The sequence below is a fragment of the Calonectris borealis genome, chromosome 2, assembly GCF_964195595.1.
Source record: "Calonectris borealis chromosome 2, bCalBor7.hap1.2, whole genome shotgun sequence".
Classification (NCBI taxonomy): Eukaryota; Metazoa; Chordata; class Aves; order Procellariiformes; family Procellariidae; genus Calonectris; species Calonectris borealis.
The window spans coordinates 122326438-122348612 of record NC_134313.1 but is presented as its reverse complement, the minus strand read 5'-3'; the positions used below and the strand labels follow the sequence as shown (position 1 = coordinate 122348612).

Sequence of the window (22175 nt, the reverse complement as noted above, 5' to 3'; positions counted from 1 at the left end):
GAGGTTTGCATTGTTGCCATTAGGGGGCAATGAAGCAGTTTACTATAAGGTTGCAAAATATTTTGAAGAGTTAGATGGGCCATTGTACTCCAACTGAAGGATGCTGTGTGAATTTACAGTAAATTTGTCATTTACAGCATATTTACTATGTCGTTGGAGGTCATGGTTTCCTAGCATTGCTTACTGCTTCATTAAATACTGTTATGTCTCCTGTAATGGGCTCCTGCCTTTAAAATACCATTTGTATGTATGTTCTTCTTTAATGTATGCTTTATTGCCCCGTTCTAACAAATTTACTTGTTTTGTCAGCTTGTTTGATTATTCCATGTGTAGTATAGCAACATTTTTTTCCTCACAGATGAGCTCAGAAGCAAATCATGGATCTGGGATTCATGTCTTTAGTGGAACATGAATAAATGTGAAATAAAAGTATTCACAGAAGAATAGTGATGTTGTCAATATAAAAAAAAAAATGTAATTGGCCCAGCTATACAAAAAAAATAATGTAATTGGCCCAGCTATACTAAATCACTTGGTATGTAGTATGTACCCAGACACTGCTCTGGACAACAAATAACTAACTAAATCCCCAAACAGCCCTACATGTCGTACCAATATCTGAAAAATGCAACTCTTTCTATCTTCCTCAGATGTCACAGTTGAGCTGTTCCACTAATTCCTCTTTGGAAAAATCAGTGCTATCAGCAACACTACTACAGGCAGACTATGAAGCAGAAAAACAGCTAAATAACTACATCTATCTTCCCACACTCTCCATGCTGCAGCCACTAATACATAGCACATGAAAAATCTCCTTTCATTAATTATGCATATAGTTGAAGTGCCGAGACAGCAGGAGCTTGCTGCAATGCCACTTCACTTTAGGCCTGCGCATGAGGAAGTAGCAAGAGTTACCAGAATGCAAAAGAAGAGAAATAAGGGTGCTGCTCTTGGCAGCTGGATGTTACACCGGACTATTCCTCTTCTTACCGGTGGAAAAGCGCTGTCTGTCCACACACTGAAATACTCACAGTATTCCCAGGGAGGGTACGCTCCATGCAACTTACCACAGCCTGAGAGAGAGTCATGGTAGGCTGTCATTCTTGATGGCATCCTCCACTGAGGACTATCCTCAGCTCCTCGGCTGAATGTTTCCTCTGTGCCCTGCCCCATGCCCTTTCATGCAAACTTCTGCCCCTTGCCTCGTAGCTCCTGTGCTTACACAGCTGTCTCTACACACCCTGCTCTTGTAGATCTCCCGGCATGGGAGCAACCAAACGCCACATTTTTAGAGCGATTCCTAGTCTAGCCCGTGCTGTGCTCCGGCCAGAGCAGGGGCACAAAATCAGGGCAGCCCAGGCGTTTATGCTGCGTTAGAAGCTAGAAGCACCGGAGCGCCTGGCCTCTCCCCTCCCGACCGTTCCGTGAGGCGGGCAGGCCCGCCCGGTGGCCCTGGGCCTGCAGCCCTCACCTGTCCCCGTTGCGAGGGTCGGTGTACCTCAGGTAGTACCACGCCGAGTCAACAAATGTGTCCATGGTATCGACCTCCCGCCGTGCTGCTGCCTTACACCTGAGCAAGAGAGAAGGAGAAAAGCTGGTTTTAGATAAGTGACAAGCTTGGGAAAAAAACAACCGTGTACGTACAGAGTGGCCATGAAGACGTTTAGATGGAAAACTGAAGGGGTCTGAACACTCTGAAGAGTGAGATGTTCAGAAGACGGCCAAGACAAGTAACAGAACCACGCTCCTTCCCACTCCCTCCCAAACCAAACAAAATGCAAACCAAAAAGAAGCCTGAAGAGCTATAACATCCAGCAACAGCGGAAGACGGCACCGCTCCGGACAGTCCTCTCCATCATATGTTCCTGGAATTTTTAGAATTGCCATTTTAAAAGAAACGAAGCGAGTCTTAAAGCACAGACAAATGTACTTTGCCATAAAGTTAATGGGAACTCAATATATATCACACTCATTAGGTACCAGCAGACAAATAATTTTATAAACATTCAGCAGACGAGCAGCTGGTTGCCTCTCTGACTATCTGTACAAAAAGGTCCTTGCAGATTCCATTTATCATCTCTAGAAAAAATGAACTTAGTTTAATTTCAGCTTTCACTGAGATGTAGCAAATCTCTTCTAGACCTTGTAGCACAATTTTAATTTGTGATTACTGCAAATCAATTTTTGCTAGGAGTTATATTGGCAGCCCTGAGAAACAATTTTAAAATAAATTTTAGAAGCTCAGGTTACTTTCTGCCAGTTTCTCCCTGAATATAAATTATTCGTCTGTAGGAGCCAATAATCACATTTAATAAACTTCTGCTTGTTGTAAATGATCCCTCTTTAAAACTCTTACTGTTAACACAATAGGATTATTCTAATATAAATAAAACTTTGCAACCTGTGACAAACTTGCACAGAAATACCACTGGCTGTATGTAACAAATGTATGCAATTTATAAATGTATGTAAATTGACATGTATGTATATGTGTAAAAAATACACATAATAAATAAGCACTGGCTATCTAATATTTTCCAACTGCATATTTAGTCTGTGATCAGGCTGGATAACTGAGCTGCAACACATATCTGCCTGTCTGCCTGATACCTCAGCTTGGCTTGCTGAGGCAAGTTTAGGAGAGTATCACCAATTAACATTTTCCTTCTCTCTGTCTCTGCCCCAGGTCCTTCTCTACCAGCATGTTTTTCTTTCAGTGGAAATAATATAGTAAAGGAATTTTACTTCCAACTGCTTTTTAATATAGAATAACCTTTTTATTAATTTGTACATATAAGCAGAGACTTGGCCAATGTAAAATAATACTGTATTATATTGAAACAGAATGGCTTTTCAGTCAAAAGCAAGAATACTTCACAGTCATTGAACCGTAACTATATCTGTTTCATGCCTCTGTTGTTGCCTGTACTCTAAATGGACATGGCTCACTAAGACACAGACAGCATGGGCATCTTTCAAAATTTATACAACAGGCGCAATACTGTAATCTCATTAGACGATCTTCAGACAACTAACACAATCACCTGGACTTGTATAACAATGAGTAACTTGGGCATCTCCTCCCATTTATGATTGCTTACATTATTGTCCCTCAAATACTCACAGACTTTTGTATCTTCCCATCTTGCTTCCCTTATTAATTCTAGATATTAAATGCAACTAATGAAAAAAAACTATTACTGGAGAGAAGGACTAAAGGAAAGGATGACGTAATTTCTCAGAGTGAGGAAAACCAAGGAAGACTGCACACACAAAGGCTATAGCTCAAAGGATTTGAAACGGTAGCAGACATATAGATGAGCAATACTGAAGATAGCTGTCAAGTAGGTGAGAATTAAGAAGCCAAGTAAAGGTGGGAATTAAAAAAAAGTTAATTTCAGCAAACTACCACATTTTAGGCTAAGAAACTAATCCTGTACGCCTTTATTTCTGACTAAACAAATGCCCTTGATTAAAACTTCTAAGTAGGGCAGCCACAATAACTATCCAGAAACCACAAGGATTTGCTATACATCAAAAGTACCTTGTTGCCTGGCAAACAACAAAACCACTTTTGAATTAAGGTAGGAGGAAGCCAGGAGTGCAGACAGTGACTTTCAGTAACATCAGGAAAATTTTTCAGTTGAAATTAGGAATTGTAGACCAAGGCATTTCTAGAGATTTTACTAAACCTGTGGATCTTGTTTAATAAGGCTTCCCTGCAAGAGTCACACTTTAAAATACACTAACTATATGTAATTTAAACAGGCATATCGGAGAAGAAATTTTCTATGCAGAACCATAGAAATAAATGTGTGTTTTACATAAAATACATGTTATCAACAAAGGTCAATATACATGTTCCCAGAGAACCACAGAACTGCTGTGCATAAGCTACCTACTTAGAAACGAAAACCACACTGATATTCTACCCTGCAAATGTTAAAATACAGTGAGATATTATGAAACTGCTGCATTATCAATGAGAGCCCTAATGCCATTTATATGTCTGATTCCCCTGCCTGGCAGCCCAATAACGTACTTCCCATTTGGTCAGTCAGTTAGCAGCAGCATTGCATTGCACTGCTGATGAAAAACTTCTCTGGGATAACTCGTGTTCTGCCAGTACTTCTGCAGAACCTGTATGCAAACTCCAGTGTACAGAGTATCTAAGCAGCCCTCAAGATTAGACAACTGGTTTTCACGACGTATCTCGCACTACTTAATTTACGATGTTTTATTTTTTAAGCAGCTGGACTACAAGCGATAAAGATTACAACACTGACAATATGTATATACTCACTATCTTCTTCAATCTGAATTACATGCTGTCATCTCTAAGATACAGTGAATGTGATTCTTCATGATAAAGAATTATATAGCTGAGGAAACACTTTATTGTTGGACTATTGCTAAGAAAATGAACACAATGTTAGTTTCCTTAACAAAAGGAAATAATTCAATAATCATTATAAGCTTTATATGAACTCTGCTGGAGAAAGATAATGAAAATTCTTGTAGTAAATGAGGTGAGAAATACTGTTAAGAAACGGAGAGCAGGGAGAAAATCATTCTCTTTTCCCTTTTTTCTTTCCTCCAACTTAAAAACAAAGAGTTTTGCTTCAGCTTGTTTATGAAGAAATAGCAGTGGGTGTCTGTGTTGCAAAATAGGAGTTTTACAGAGTATATAAGGAAAAAAACCCCATGCTGGGTCAGACTAAACATCATTCTGGAGTAGTATCCTGGCTCAGAGTGGTCAGTTTCCAACAATTTCGGAAAGAGCACAAGAAACAGGCAGGTACAAAGCGATCTCTCCCAGTTTGCAGTAAATTCAACATTGGCTTACCTCGGACAGGAACAGTTCACCCATTCTGGAGCAGTTTCTAAAGGTGAGGCTCCCTTTCCCGTGAAGGTGGTTACATTGGGCAATACCACAGGTAAGTCTTCATAAGGTACGGGGACAGTGCCACATGTCTGGCAGTGAATGATAGGAATAGGTGTTCCCCAGTACCGCTGTCGAGATATTAACCAGTCTCTTAATTTATCACTTGTTAGGTCTCCACCTATTCCTTTATTTTTGGCCTGCTGGGTAATAGCTTTGAAAGCCTCCTGACGAGTCATGCCTGTCATCTGATTAAAAAAAAGAGAAACAGAGGAAGAAAGAAAAATGTGTATTTGCTATCAGTGAAAATGCAAGAACAGACAAAAAAGTCACAAATGCAATTTCTGAGAGTCTAAGTTTATGAGCCTCATATTAATTTCCCCCTTCCTGCTGCTTAACATCCTTCTATCCAAGAGACTATTCACATACCAGTTACTTGATTCATTTAAACTCTCTTACCAAAGGGTAATGTTCTTGATGGTCTGAATAGAACAAGGCTGAGAAACTGCCCTGTAGACCCTTTCAGCCTTTATTGGCAGATATTTGCATTTACTGCTGATATTTTAATCAACTGCTGTATACTGAAACTTCCAGAATATCACCAACACAAGGTAGAGACTGAGGAAATGTGGATAGTGAAACAGCTTTCATTCTCCTGCGTTCATTTGGGGTTTTTCTATTCTTGCTTACAGATACATCTTAACCACTTAGACCCTAGCTGTCAGGTAATAGAATATGAGCTTTTTGTCTGCTGTCAAGTGCATTTTTTCAAGAACTATAAAACCATATATATTTTACATTTAAATATAAGATTTCTATGCCACTTCAGGCAGATGTTACCAGAAAGGCTTATGCCATGTTTCAATGAATACATGGAAAAAAGGACTATTATATTAATATTTAGCTTAAAAATGTATTGAGATGATGAAATAAGAATCAACTTTTAACATAGGATCAATTATTCAGTTTCCATTATAAAACTCAGACCAATACTGTAGCTTCTTCTCCTGCACAAAAGGAAAAAAACCTTATTTTATTGCTACAGAAGGCCCAACATATTTCGCCATTTAATTATTCCTAGAAATTTGGAAGCATAAGCCTGGCTTGATTCTTTTAAAAAAAAAAAAAAAAGCCTTTAAACATACAAATTATTTGGCACTCTTGAGAAAACAGATTTAGTTTGCATTGTTATTGTAAGTTGGAAAGAATTCCATACTTGTATACCCACCTCCCCAGAATTAATTACTTTCTCCAAACCATTTGGCAATGTTTCAGTGACTTCAGTGAAAGAAATGCCCAGATTCTTAGCTACTGCAGCATCTTCTGCACTTGTACTAGGTATTCCTGGGGTGGGGCGGAGGGAGAAAAAAAAAAAAAGAAAATTAGTTCTGGGATTGACTAACATGGATATCAATCATCAATTTGAGGACAAAACATTTTATTTCTATGACACTCTTTTTATAATGACTTATGTTTGCCCAAAGGAGTTTAAAAATCTAAGAACAATAAAAATCTTTTAATGCTCTTTAAGCAGTGAAATGCAAGCAGCAATAATTACAAACACATTTTCTCAATTTCTCTGTAATTCAAGCATTAATCAATGTCCCACCACAGGAAAGGCTGAAAATTAGATGGTTCAGAAAAAGCCTAAAAGTAAAGCTACACAATTTGAATAAAGAATAAATTTTTCAACACAATTATATTATCTAAATATAATATATTTAAATAATACAAATTTAAATTCTATTTGCTAATATGAGAAACAAATACTAAACAAACAGCCTAAATAGTCCTCTTGTTTCAATAGTAAATTTAATCTCTTTCTAATTTCATACTTTATTAAAATGTACCACAACAAAACAGTCTCTGATATTACTATCCCTTTAACTTACTATGAAAGATATGATTTGTTTATAATCTCAGGAAAACAATTCAAGTAACATCAATTTTCTCTTCAGAATATAACTACCGAGAGCACTTCCTACTGCTGTTCAAGTCAGTTATAGAAGTCACAGTATTTAAGGCCCCTGATGCTATCTTTCCCTTTGCATCTTATTATTTGGCTCAGTCATACATCTTGAATGCAAGTTCCTCTTCTAAGGATGGAATGACATCTTCCCTCTGATTTTGCTGCATGTATTTTGAAAGATACTTTGTTCTTCTTTGGAGGACTACCTTTCAGGGTGAGTTAAGAAATTTAACCTTATTATCACATGTATTCTGAAATAACATTGAGATACTAACATTTATTATTTCCACAGGGAGATACATCTTTCTGCATATTTTTTTCTTTCAGTGATAATTCATTTAATATTTTGAACAATCTTGCACAATTGCTGTCATCTTTAAAAGGCAAAGAAACTTATTTCAATAAGCCAATGTCAACATTAGGTTGGTGAAAACTACAGACAAAAACTCTCAAAATATTGCTGAACACATCAGAATTATTAACATACAAACTACTTCATTGAAAACCAGTTTAACAATCGTCTTTGTTCAGGCAATGAAATGCCTGCTATAGATTAGCTCTATCAATATATGGAAGTTTGGAAGCAGATAACTAAAGAAAACCAAGCAAAACTGCCCTGTGACAAATAACTCCCTAACTAGCGGAATCGCTATTTTATTTTTCCAGCAGATGTACGCTCTTGCCATTTCAAGGCCATATTATAGAATAATGTATGTATCTTAATTTGTCAGAGAGCCCTGCAGCCTGCAACAGGTGGCTTCACAATATGCTCTACAAATGGAAAAAAAGCAGGTCCCACTTTTTGGTCTTCCTTCTTTTGAAAAGATGATGCTATTAATGCACATTCACAAAGTTCAACAGCTGGCATCCAGAACTTCCCGGGAAGAGCTGGCCTGTTTCCAACAGACATAAGGCCAAGGTACGTGCCAGTGAGCAAGCTGGAAGCTTTTAATGAAAAATACGATTGGGTATCTCGATTATTTGGCTTCTCTTACATGAGCAGAGGTTCTGGTTCTCAAAAACAGATTCATTCCTAAAGTGTAAGATGCGGGCATGTTGTAAGTAAGGTATAGAGCTCAAGTGAGTAATTTCTATCAGCCTTGTGAGGGTCATCCAAGACATTTTTGCAGTGTCAGCTGGTTTTATTCAGTCCAGTTGTTGTGCAAGGACAGCCAACATTGGCAGTGGTGTAGAGAAGAAAGGAGTAGCTCCAGGGCAGGAAAGAAGTATCAACAACAGGGAGGCAACAAAAGGGACTTAAGGGATAAGGATGTAGTGGAAAGGGGGAAGAAGAGATAAAGAACTATTTTCTATGAGGACTGGCACAGAACATTGCCTACTCATTGCAGTTGAGATGAGACCACAGCAAAACACAACAGTGAACAAAAAACTTGGCGGATGCTACTGATGAAGATACACTTTGCAGATTAAAACGGACACAATTTTTAAAAGTTAGTACAATTTCTAATTTTACTTAGAAGGACAGTCACATCATCTAACCATATGTACTTAACTGCCTAAGTTGAGGGGCTAGGCTCCCTATGCAGGAAAGGAGTAAGACAACCTGCTTCATAGGATGACTTTGAGAAGAGAAGCCCACTCCAGGCAATTCAGAGTATCCTCTAGCAATGCCCTTCCCCCGCCGTTTACGGATGCTCAACCCTAAGTCAGGTGCCTAAATCATGGGAACGCTTCCTTTAGAGATAAAGGGTCCAAGATAACTGTCCAAGACTACCTGAACAGAATTATTACCTATTCTGGTTTATTTTACTGATCTCAAGACAAATATTATCAGATAAAAGTCAAACTTGGAAGTTTCGTACATTTACTGTCTGAAGCATTTCTCTATGAGGATGCACATAATTTATGTAAACATAAGACAAAACACAAGGTAAAAGTTTGGGTTGTTTGCAAAATGTTTATGTCAAACAATGGTACAGTTCTGTTTTGATTAAGAATGGTGAGAGACAGCCAAATACACATTCACTGTAAGTAATTAATCCTCTTAAGATAAGCAGATCCTCAAATTTAGCTCATTAAATGCACTAATTTTATAATATTTCCATTAAAATTTATCATCCTGTAAATCTCTCCCCCAGACAGATTCCACATAGCTACTTTTCCCTTCCTTCTTCATTAATGAAGAACAGTAACGAAGAACAGGATTCCAAAGTCCAGAAGAGAGCCACCGTGTTCAAAGATTTGCCTCAACAGTATCTGGTGCTCCAACACAGCAATTGAAAACTATACTATTTCACTTACACATTAAATGTCACATACCTATTTTAGTATCGAGAAAATTCTCAAAATCGCTTTTTGCTGAGATGACTACAGGAATCTCCTGATGGGTAAGCAAATTCACAGCTGTCACTGAAGTAAGCGAGTCTGAAAACAAATGTAATGATCATGGTAAGTAAAATATGACAGAAAATATGCTAAGAACATTACTTACTATTAAAACTCAGTTTATCTTAAATATGCATGAAATTTAAATTAGAATTTTGTTTAAATAAGAAAGAAAATGAAAAGCCTAATCACATTTCTAAAAAGTTCAGACGTATTAAAATCTTCAGTAAGTGTGACTGATAAATTTTCATGATTAGAAAACATACTTATAACAAACATCTGAATAAAAACAGAGTAAGATTTGGACTATAACAAAAAAAAATAGTGAGTCCTTGACCACTATTTTTGTGCTGCAGAATTGTATGAATTGACTCTAGTGAGCCCTGAATTATATACTAGCAGACATTACAAAATTAAGCAAAAAAAATCCAGTTATTCAGATGAAACTGAAGCGGAGCACACAGACTACGCTTATGATTTGCTTTCTTACAGAAGAACTACAAAACATGAGAGATACTGACCAGCGTAAAAAAAAGAAACCTAAATAACCAATCGATTTCCAAACAGAATATTCATATTCATATTAGAGATGAGGAACCTAATGTCCACAGGGAACGGGAGAAGAGGAAAGAATCAAGGGTGATAAACTGAAATTGATTTACAATGTGCAGCTTTCGTGGCTTGGCAAGAAGAAAAATCAAACCTGAATACTCCAAGTTTTGAAGATTCAAACCCCACATCTCAATTTGGACCTGCTTCTAACTTTTTCAGTGCCTTTAAGTTGATGATAATTAAAATAATTAAATAATTAAAATAATTAAAATACAGACTGTTAAGAGCTTCCTTTCACCTATCTTCATAGCTAAGCTGAGGAAAATCTGTCTTGTACTGCTACACATAAAATCTGCTTGAAATAAAATAACAGCATTTTAGAGAATAGGGCTACTATATCTCATCAGTCTTGTTAACACAAACAATATATTTATTTATTTCTGATTACTACGTTTTCAAATTTCAGGTCTCAGAGATACCCATATTCTAGATAAAATTTCTCACGTTCAAACCACCGCAGAGCTTTCCTCCTCTGCTTAAAAAATATACAAAAGGAATCATTTCACTCTTTAACAGCAACTAAGCAAAAAGCCTCATGAACAGGATACTGAGTGGGTAGGACAGTCTGCTTTTAAAAATAACTTCTCTCTTCCACCCAGCAATAATTTTGATTTTATGCTGAAACCCAAAATAATAACTCCAGTTTATGAAGGCACTCTTTCTTTTGCTCATTTGCTCACATCATTATTATAATAGCCGTAAAGAGAATGATATTACAGTTACAAATGTAAAAGAATGCATGCACAGTATTATAATGAGATAATGAACAATGTAAGGATCAAATCTTTCTATCTCAGATACCTCACACTGACAAAACTAGACGACTTACCAGATTCTAAATTAATGTAAATTTTGCTAGGCTAAAAAAAATGAATGTTTGAAAACTGGTTGCTCACCTCTATTTAAATAATAATAGCCTAAAATTTCTAAAAAATTAGAACATACAACATCTTTTTTTTTCCTCTCCTAGAAAACATAAAAACATACCCTCCTAATTATTTAAATGAGAACACAGTGAAGAAAGGGAGTTACAAGACTATCTCTGCTGAAAAGAAAACAATTAAAATTTCAATGTTACTGGTGAATGTTTTAAAAAATCTTGGTTAATGTGAAAATATGGTCTATCCAAGGCCATCAAAAATTTCTTTTTACTTAAATGCCATTGTTGGCCCTTCATATGTACCATGGCTGAAATGCAAATCTGAAAGTCCATATAGAAATTCTTCTCCTTTATGTTATCTTCTTTGGAAAATACCAGTCCATGCCTTTGAAATGCTCAAGAAAATAGTGAGAAATATGAGCCAATTTCAACTGAAAAATGCATATAAGTATATTTATGAGTAGCAGGAGTACACAACAATAGCAGAGTTACGATTCTGGAATTGTGTCCACTTTAAAGCCTCTTTTTCAAGGTCTTATGGCTGTCATTATTCTGGATGAGAGTTTCTTAATTTAGCTCAAGCAAAAGGCGAAATTTATTGTTAACAGAAACAAAAAAAAAGCCTTTCAAGTATTTTAATGTAAAAACAATATAAAAAATGTATTGTAGTCCTTATTAAAAACAAGTTTTGCACCTGTGTGGTTTGGCTTAAAGCACAAGATCCAACAAAGATACAGGCACATACATGGATGTGCGTTTCTGGAGTTAGTGCTTTGATTTGGCTGAATTGTAAGAACTGCAAATTTCTTCCTTTGCTCCTTAATAAAAATTCTCCAAGCTTTGCTCAGCTCTGAGACAAGGGCTTCACATACTCAACACATTCAGGCTCCATTTTTTTCTGCTAGCAAGCAAACTTTATTAAGGTTATAGAAAGGAAGCACTCAAAAATAAAGCAGGTTCTGTTCAACCATCGGTTTCCCACAAGATTCCTGCTTCACTGCTGTTGACATCAGATGTTATATAGACAATGAAGCCACATGTTTACCAGTGAGGGAAAAGTAAATATTGAACACCAGCCTGAAGTGGAAACAAAAATTATTCAGTATACTTTGTATTTACTCTTATAGTCTCCAGGTTTTCCAAACAACAAAAAAATAGTAGGCCAGGGATGCTAAATAAAGGCAATTGGTGGTAGGAGCCTTCAGGAAATCAGTCAACCCCAATTAAAGAATTACCTCTTATTTGTATGCTCTGTATAAGTCAAGACCTCCCATAGGGCTACTCTGAATTTACTCCATTAGAATCTTGTATTACCTAAGGATCTGCACAGCAGAGTATTGTTTTGCTATCTATCGATGTATTTGCTACGTATTAATGATCTCTTGCCCTCTTGATATTCCTTATGACAGGAAGAGATCATCGTTGGTGCAAGAGCTGGTTCTGCTGTCTTTGTGCTAACGACAAATTACCATATAGCCATGAGATTTTCCAATGGGCTGGCATAGTCAGAGTTGGACTATTCACTTCTGGTACATGAGGAAACAAGAATCTGTTCCACTGCTTTTATATACTATGAAGTTTTACAGCCATTATAAAAGGAAGAATTCTAACGTAGCTGCTGTTACTGTATCTGAAGCCAGGACAGGCTGATGTGATACTGTCTGACATATACAAAGAATCAAAAGACTTGTTCCCTCTCAACGGGAACAGCGCATGCTCAGCTTGACACACATTCTCTGAAGATCACTCTCTAAAATTCTTACTCTTCTACAACAAAATGCAGTATGAAAAAACCACCACCTTTCCCTGGGATGAACTCCTTCTGAAAGACTTTCTTGAGACTGCTATTCCCATGCAGCAGTCTGTGAGTCGGTAAGATATATAAATGGGAAGCTCCATAAATGGCTTCAGGCGTATAGGTGTAAGCTGCTAGCTTCTCTTCTGTTACTTTACCATTAACCTGAAAAGGAGCAGAAAATATCCCCGATGAATTTACTTTTTTCTCCATTGGAAGTGCAGTGGTTTTAAGATTCCCCTTCCTTTTTATGCAACTAACAAATATACATCACCCTGTAGAAATATACAATTCTGAATATCAAAGCCAGATGTATTCTCACTACAGGGAGTTTCTAGAATGAAATCTTGACAAAATTTAGTTTTACTTGAGAAAGCTCCTTTACAATCTTGCCCCAGTTTATCCAAATATATAAAAAAAATTTATATTCTAAAACCCTATGTAACATTACATTGTGCTACTGAGCTAGATTCAATCCCTGGTTAAGTAACCTGGAATCCTTCTATTCCCTTTTAATATGCATGCCCTGATTCCAAGAAACGGAAATGAGATGTTACCTCTGAAATCTAAGGAGAATTTAAGATTTTCTCAGCTACCAGGCTTTTCACCACACTTCTCTGATGAAGTCAATGCTGCAACTTACGTACAGGAATAAAATAATAAAAGGTAGCACAACATTAAAACAACTGGACTTAAAATGAGAGTAATAAACCCAGAAGGCTGTTTAAGAATTGCTTAAGAATTATCACCCAGCACTATCAACAGGCTTTATGTTTTAGGTCAATTAACTCTGGAGCGTATGAGGGTCTTAGAAGGAGATTTTTCTACAACAGGTATTGGTTGATATTGATACATTTTCAGAAACAATTGGCAAAAATAACTTAAATACAAAAATGCACCTTCTAGCAGTGCGCAGTTCAGAGGTATTAAGAAAGTTTAAGCTGTCTCAATTTGAGGTTCCCAAAAATTCAATATTTTAAAATAAGACTTCACTTTTAAAATGTTAGACCAGAGTAAATGAGCACAATAAAGCTCTGAAGCCCAAGGGCTGAAATTCCATCAGGGTCTCTGAAAATCTCTTCTGTCACTATCATATTCAAAGCCTTTTGTACCTCTTCAGAAGGACTTCGTTTTACCATTTTTCTTTAGATAATCATAATTCTCTTAAGGTTTCTCTTTCCTTCCTTTCCTTTCTTTCTATCCAGACTTCTCTGTAGCTCCATCACTACCCAATTGTCTGGTTTTCATTATTTTAATTCCTGTATGTAATAAATTAAATAATGGACAAACATCAATAAAGTGGCTTGCCTGAGGTCAGCTTGGGTCTGACAGAGAAGCTGCTGTGCAGAGCGGAGCTAAAGCCCAGCTAGATCCCAGCTGACTGGTGCAGTGCCACTTGATACTGCTCTTGGTACTGCTCCCCTAAATGTCCTGGCTTTCGGGAATGCTTATTAGCTGGCATGTATTTTGGCACAAATACACACAGCCAATTTGCATCCGACGTTGCACTTGAACACACAAACCCTTTCCTAAGGAGGACAGCAGGGAGTATCTCTTCAACCCACAAGTGGTGTTCTTCAGGATCTGTGCTGGTCTGGGCATGAATGTACAATAATCTCTTTTAGTAGGTTTCAAGCTTTTTAGATCTGAAAATCCATTCCCATCATGCATTTCAGGGGTTGCGGTTAGCCCAACCAAGGTAGCAGCACTGAAATTTCTGACTTACCTTTAGTGAGAAGTCAAGATAGCATCCAACACAGTCACCTATCCAATTTGCTTGCATTTCTTTTATACCATACCACTCAGGGAGATCGGACAAAGCATCAAACATAGCCTGATGCAATAAAAGACAGAATTAGAACATTCAGCTTTGGTAAGCATACAAATTAAGACTATGGGTTTAATTATAACTAACAGCAAAATTATAAGGTGCTGGTAAAAACATAGGAAGAGGTGGTTTTATACGGCTGCTGCCCCAAATTAATCTCTCTGAGAACAGAATTAACATGGCACAAGCCAGAGGTCTGATGTCTCCAACAGAGATCCTGTTGTTATTAAAAGAGGCCTTCCTTTTGAATGGACTAAACTTTATACACAGAACAAAACCCTTAGATGAAAAGAAACACAGAAAATATTCCCAATGGGTGTGAATTGTGGGACATGCAAGTGACCTAACGAGCTGAACAAGACTACTGACACAAGAGATGTGCTCGCAGGTATGAAGCCTGCATTTGGATTAGTTTTTCTAGACAATAGCCTGGAGATGGCAGTCAAACAAAAGACATTTACGTGTCGTAAAATTTTCAAGCTCTGACTTAAAATGGCAAAATAGAGTTTCCAGCTGCCTATCTATTTTTCGTATTTCATATTGATATTTTACCACGTACAACAGGCTGTAAAATTGAGTGGGATCTTTAGGTGATATCATCCTGTAAAAAAAAAACCAAACCCAAACCATAATAATAAGGGTTCATATTAAATTCAGAATATATATAATAATACTATAATAATATAATAATGGTATAATATATTATTATGCAGCAGAGAAGAAATTAAGTGTTGGCTCCTTCATTAGCCATAATGTCCAACAGCCAACCTGTAACTTCTATGTATACTTATACTCAGCAAGAGATATATTCATATATTTACGTGCTTTCTGATGTGTGGCATGGAAACATAACAGACTATTCCAAGTCAACTAATATTTGCCTAAACCATTTGAATAGTACGTTTTTAATAAAAGAAGTCTATAAAAAAAGTAAAGGAGAAGATGTACAAAGGGATGGATAACTCAAAGCTCATCTTATTTTTCACTTCATAACACTTCACGTTTGTGTTATGAATACTCCATAACTGTCCAAAATCTTTACTTTGGCAGAAGTACAGCCAGAGGCATGAGTCACTCAGACAGATGGTGGATATGCTGAACAATTACAGTTAAAATCTAAGAATAAGGCAATGTGTTGAATAATTTTTCCTTCGGCTGTGACTCCCAACATCAAATGTGCAAGCTCTTTATTATCTCATTAATTGCTTACAACCTGCAAGGATAGACAGTAGCTATTACATGCTGCTCAAATTAAATAGTGGGTAGTTAGATAATTAGTGAATATACAACTCATTCTTTTTCAACTGTTGTGTTTTAATTACTTTCTTAAATATTTTCAGAGTGACATGCAGAAAAGACATTATAAGGATTACTTTCTAGTTGCTGCTCTGTTGTGTATCTCTCATTCAAAATACAACAAAGGGCATGTCCTTCGTAAATCATAGTATTATACCACCACTTGGGATTATTATTGCTTTCTACATCCTGAAGAATCAAATTCATTTTCTGATGATTTACAAATAATAGAATGGCAAGGTTTTGGAAGGTTTTTAATCATACTGTAACTTTAATCAGTTGCAGCTCACAATTGCAAGTATACTATATCACAGAGAATTCCAAATTCTCATTATTCTCATTAATTTTAGTGTTCCAGAGACTACTGAGCTTTATCGGCCATGAATAATCCATGTATATACATATCTACCAATGAATAATGAATAACTGGAGATATATATAGATATAGAGATATATAGACACAATACTTGGATACATTCTTTGTAAGAACTTTATGCATTTTAGAACGAATGAAATTGTGCCAATACACATAGAACTGGCTGGACACATTAGCAGATTTTTATAAATTCTCCTGCTTGGATATCCACCCTAATCTACATTATATTTTGCTGGCAGAAGCAGCTAAATGTGCATGCGCTCTACTGAAACTGTACAGGCTGTAATTGCTTGCCAGCAAAACTTTCAAGATGTTTTTTCACTGCAGGATTAATACATCAAGATCCTTAATACCAGTGTGATAATGATTTTAACTCTAGTTAGTTGGCCTTATTAGGAGCTATAGGCTACAGTTTGACTTAGCCCAATTCTTCTTTAATAATGCAATTGCTTCATGCAGCTAAATACAGTAAGAGCCAACTTAGCTTCACCTGAACAAATATAACAAAACTTATTCTGCATGATGACACAGCCTAGCAGAATTTGCAAACACAAACCCTTCACATCTTAATATGCACATGAACAGTAGCATAGCGTGATAAAAAAAAAAAACACAAAAAAAAAGTTTAAAAATTTTCACTGTGGAATTATGATTCTCTGTTCTTTGTACTCGTCACACTACTTTGGTTTCTTGTCAAGGCTACAAATAGCAGGTGAAGTAGAAGATGAACAAATGTAAAACACAAACACTTTACAAATTGTTACAGAGGCAAAAAATATACAGTATGTATACTGCTAGCATGTTAATAAGTGTTTCTGGATGGTAAATTAACCTAGGATACTCACTAACAGGAAAGTAGAAAAGCACATTAATTCTTACACACATTAATGCACTGTACATTCGAAATTCATCCATGCAAATTAGGAGGTTTTTAAAAATTGCTTAAGGAAAACCCTTTTAAAAAAATTTTTGTTTTCAAATCCAATTGCACTACACCTTGCAAAAACATAAATCTATAAATATATGTTAAAACTATTATTAATTTTAAAAAGTTATATGTAGCCTGTTTGGGTATATGAAACTCTTGAATTGAAGCTGACCAACGCTAGCATAGAAATTGCTGAATATTATAAGCTAGTGTTTGAAAAGTTAAATATTGACTCCATGAATTTTGCTTCCATGTTCTTTTTTAAAATCACTGCCATGTTTGGTAAAACATCTTATGAATCATTAAAGTAGTCCCATGAATTCTGCTCCGATTATTATTTTGCAATTACTGATATGATTTCCTTAAACAAAAATTCTGACTCTTAAGGGCATGTACATAACTCCTAGTCATCTGTGCCACAAGTTTGTAAAATAGGTAACACAGAAAAGACAATCAACAGGAAGATTCCCAGCAGATAGGCAAATAAACAAAAGTAAAAGCATGTTGGGCGCTGCAAGGGACAAAGAACAACAGCAACCTTACAATCCAGTAAGCAGAGAGTAATAAACTTATCAAATAAATTCCACTTTCAAATTTCTGATGATGACTTAATAGTGAGAAACTTGGGAACGTCAGGTAGCAGAGTCTTTCTACTTTCATTTTTCATGGCTCAGGAAGAGACGATAAAACTTAAAATGCAAATGTCTAATTACAGGAGAAATTACTCCCATCTTAATTAAACACAAGTCAAGGTAAAGCATAAATACATTTTGGCAGTCTTTCAGATCTAAAGATAGACTCAGGAAAAAGCTAAAGAATTCAAAGCTATATTCAGGGATGAGAATGACTTCAAGGCTCTTACACCTTTAGGAAAGTTTGACTTAAGTGCTGGAGAAGTTGAAGATTCAGGATAAACTAACGTTTCACAGGACTGCTTTACTCTTTCAGAACACCTAGAAAATTCTGGCATAGCTAGAAGATGAAAGTCAACCAGCTCAGATGACCAGAGAATCAGAAAATCAAGATGAGTTTGCTGAAAATTCATCACACACAACGATGACCAAGTCTGAAACTAGAAGTAAAGCATCTGAAAGTGCTAAACTGATCTGACATATCCAGCTGCTTAGTCTGTTGAAGATTCATAGAAAAACAGAACTTCAGTTTAGCAATCTTCAGACAGAAAAAAGTACATAAAATCAAAGAACAAAGTGTTTTATAATTTCCCAAGAGTATCTCAACTCCAAAAGTCCCGCTCTTGCTTGTAGTTCAAAGAGGGAGGATTCTGCTGAGCCCCTAAAAAATTCAGTCTCTGACTTCGGGAACTAAAATTTTTAGTATGATCGGTGCCTGCCACTAATTTCACACTTAGTGAGAGAATTTCAACTCCTCCATGATAGTAAATGAAATAAAGTGAAAAATCTAAATGTAAGCTATAAAGCCAAATGTTTACTCTTTTGTCAATGAATACACTTCAATGAAGTTTGACAAATTTACAAGAAGACTAAAATAAAAAGGTCAGCAAAAGGTTTCATTTCAAAAGCATTCAATTCATTAGCAAAATAAAATTGTCTTCCACTAAATTAAAATAAAATTAAAATAAAAAGCTTTGCTTCTGAAGAAGAGTCAAAGAAATATTCAAGATCTATTTGGATTAAAACAAAATTCTTCACTTTATTTGATCAAGCTCCCAAAAGAGTAACCAAATATAAACTAAAGATTACACAAAATAATTTTATACAACTTAATATATTAACTAAAGTACAGAAAATTAAAGTTAGGCTGCCCACTGTTTTATTCTGCGCTCTGTTGCACAGTTCCAACTGTGATTATGCAAGTACAGCTTCTGCTGGTATTTAATCTCTTGTTTTGTTTGTTGTTTTTTTTACCTTCAGTAGTTTCTGCCTGTACTATCGTAGGTCACTCTTGACTCTTATTTCCCATGTGTGAAGTATATTGAAAACACACATTAAAAAGGAGCAACAACACAGATACTGTGTGTGCTTAAAATTCTTTCTTATACATGTCTGAACCATCAGAGTTTTCCCCTTTCTTTATCATATAATTTATGGTCAACAAACACCTCTAGTTTGACTGTGTAGAACTGAAGCAAAGAAATGATTCCTCAAAAGCAAAAAGTAAAGCCAGCGTTCTTCTCCAGATTTGCTCTCCTGTGTTGTTCTCATTGTAGCAATTACCAAAGAGAAGATACTCCCTCTCCAATATAATGAAGCATATCTTTGGGATAAATGAGTAATTGATTCCATAAATATAAAAGCTCTTTAAAACATCTCTTACCATTTTTAGTAGTACTGAGCATTCACTGTTTTGATTAATCTTATGCCAACAGGAACTTAAATTTATATTGATGTAGCATCAAATGAGATGCTGCATTTAAACTTAGGTGAAAAGATCAGCCTGGTCTGGATATCCACAAACAATTTTCTGTCTTGCCAAGCTGACAAAGCCGGTGTCATTTTTTTATTAATGAAGTGCTAAGCAAGCTGTGGAAACAGTGCTCTTGGTCCCTGTCCAGGAGAAAGCTCTCAGCCTGACTCAAGAGGAAGAGTTTCAAAGCAAGGTTTATCAGGCCCATTCTGTTGGAAGAAGACAACTATGAGCTAGACCCCAAGCGTGTGAAGTGAAAAAATCACACATAAAGCCTGAAAAACTATAAAGAGCCAGCATTTCTATTCTCCTCAATGATGAGGCATTACCTCATGCTATGAAATCCAAAGTACTGTCAAGACTCTCAACATCCCAAAATGCAGTACTTCAGTTTCATTACATTTCATTACCATTCTGCTTAATATCTCAGAAAAAAAAAAGAAAATAAAAAAATCAAGCAAAATACAATTTACCTGAAACAACTCCAATTCTATTCAGACCAGACAAAGGGGCTGTCAGATACAGCACAAACCCAGAGAAAAACTGGAGAAGATCTGGTAGATCTTTTGTTGTTTTCCCTTCACAGAGTTAGCACCATGTTAAAATCTAAGTTCCTGTGCTTCACAGAATATGAGAAGGATTTGTCTCTAAATGTCTGTACGAAAAAAAAAACTATTAAAAAAAAAAGAGTACTCCTTATCTGTATTGCAACTGTAAATTAGAGTGGCAGAATTTTGTAGGCCCTGTCACTTTCCCCAGTATTTAAATTAAACATACATATACTACCTTACTGCTGTGCAAAGAAGGGAGATGATTTAAAACAAAACTTGAAGTTTCAAGTGCGATTTTATTTTGTTCAAAAAAAGATTATATTCTGGCTATTTGGGTGATTTTTAAAAAGTAAAATATGAAAAAATGTCGTACAAAATTAATTTAGGAAGAACGGGAACTATGCAAAGACTAACTTTACAGATTCTCATTCGAGGACTCAGTTGACTGTGCATAAAAAACCATAACAGCAATTTACAGGTACACACAGAAAATACTAACATTTACAGATAGATTTTTCCAATGAATCTGCCTACAGATTCAGCTGGGTAACCATAGCAACTAAATGTTTTAGCTTAAACATCTTAAATGCACAGACAACAATTTGAATAATAATGCCATCAGTTAAGGCATTCTTTTATCAAAGAAATCTGTCAAAAGAAAAATGACAATTAAAATGTTCTTTAAAAATCCATAAAAGCTGCTAGACCATTTCATATATATTTCACAGTTTAAAAAATGGGTCATGATTACTTTATTACTTTACATAACCAAAGTGCTCTCTGCTAAGCGTTTATAGCATGGTCAATATTTTTGCCCTTTGAAAAAAATTCATTGCCAATAGTAAATTGCCATGTGAGCAAACACTGCTTTGTTTGTTCACATTTTTTTATTTCAAGAAAGGACTATGAGTTGGTGCAGTAACAATAAAGAAATCAAAGAAAACCCACAGAAGATGATTCCTCTGGACACAACAGAAATCTAAAGAATAGCCTGTGTAGGAATGAAGCACTGACTCCTGTAACACACGAGATGATTTCACAGCCCATTACTGATCACATAACTCCTTGTTGCTATTTGACTAGTAATTTAAGCATTGCAGATGAAGATTACCCTTACTAGTATTTATTTTTATTAAGGTTGTGAGATACAGGAGAAAATATACAATGATAAATAGGTGAAAGAGAGGAACACAAATGACTAGAAAGATCATCAATATGCCGTATAAATAGGTTGAATAGTTAACAACAAACCAATTTGTGGATGCTCCAAGAAGAAAATGAGTTGTAGGCATACATATTCAGCCATTATTGCTAGCTGGTAATTTGGATGAAGAATTAAGGGATAGCAGATTCATTAAATGTATTTTAAATGGAACCTTGTCGATGAAACATGGTTATGAAATAAAGATTTACATTTTCCTCTAAGCCACACAGGAAAGGAGTTACTTACCATAAATAAAGCTTTTTTTCAACATGCTTTCCCCCATGTCAACTTAAATAAAACTCTGGGATAACTTCTGGAAGGAATAGGGAACAGATTTGCAGAGAGCCTTGTTGGAGAAAAAGGGCAAGGAAGGTGGAGCTTTCTGACATTTGATCTTCAATTTCTGTAAACTTTTCAGAAGAAATAATAGTCACCATGGAAGGTGCAAGCAAAAGGTGACCAGAATCAAATGGCTTTCCCCATGAGATACCAAAGCCAGATTAAGGCCTCACTGGAGAAAGATGAGTGGGAGAGGTGGAACACACTTAAAGAATACTAACCCTCTAAGTCTAAAAGTAGCCAAAGTGAGAAAAAAATACAAATCTTCCCCAAAAGGTGCAAGGATTAAATTACTATCAGATAACCTCTTAGTGCCTCCCATTTTTTTAATTTCAAAATAAAAAGTAGTGAAACTTCAGTGAATAACAGAAATCTAGCCATACAACTCACAGAAAGCCTGATCCACTTAGCTCTCTACCTTTTCCCAAACCAAGTAAGAACATCTCACACAAGGAAGGAATAAACCTGCTCTGTGCCCATGAACTTGTCCAAGCTGTGAGATACAGGAAATAGAGGGCTAGGTGAGTTCTGATATGAATTCTGGCAGTATGGCTCAAAAACCTACTCTGTACTGACAGAAAACATAGGTCTTCGGATCAGAATGATTTTGACCACACTCATCTGGCACCATTTTGCCTTAACCTTCTAGACACCTTCAAAAGAAGCAGAACTGGACAAAAGATGTTCAACAGGCAATTGACTCAGAAATGGGGACTAAAGACCTCAGAGCCAGACAAATTCTGGAAGGGTGAACTTCTGTTTCCATTGTTTTTTTAATGAAAAA

General features: G+C 36.0%; 1 protein-coding gene across 3 annotated transcripts in view; it reads right to left on the bottom strand.

Annotated features, from left to right (window-relative positions):
- Window positions 1-22175, bottom strand: part of LARS2 (leucyl-tRNA synthetase 2, mitochondrial) — an 88230-nt gene that overhangs the window by 31959 nt on the left and 34096 nt on the right. For all 3 annotated transcript variants that reach the window (XM_075143217.1, XM_075143218.1, XM_075143219.1), the window contains 6 exons: window positions 14211-14318; window positions 12490-12649; window positions 9132-9236; window positions 6111-6226; window positions 4847-5130; window positions 1472-1570 (listed from right to left, as the gene is read on the bottom strand). In XM_075143217.1, coding sequence (XP_074999318.1) covers window positions 1472-1570; window positions 4847-5130; window positions 6111-6226; window positions 9132-9236; window positions 12490-12649; window positions 14211-14318 — 872 coding nt within the window. The remainder of the gene's footprint in view (window positions 1-1471; window positions 1571-4846; window positions 5131-6110; window positions 6227-9131; window positions 9237-12489; window positions 12650-14210; window positions 14319-22175) is intronic.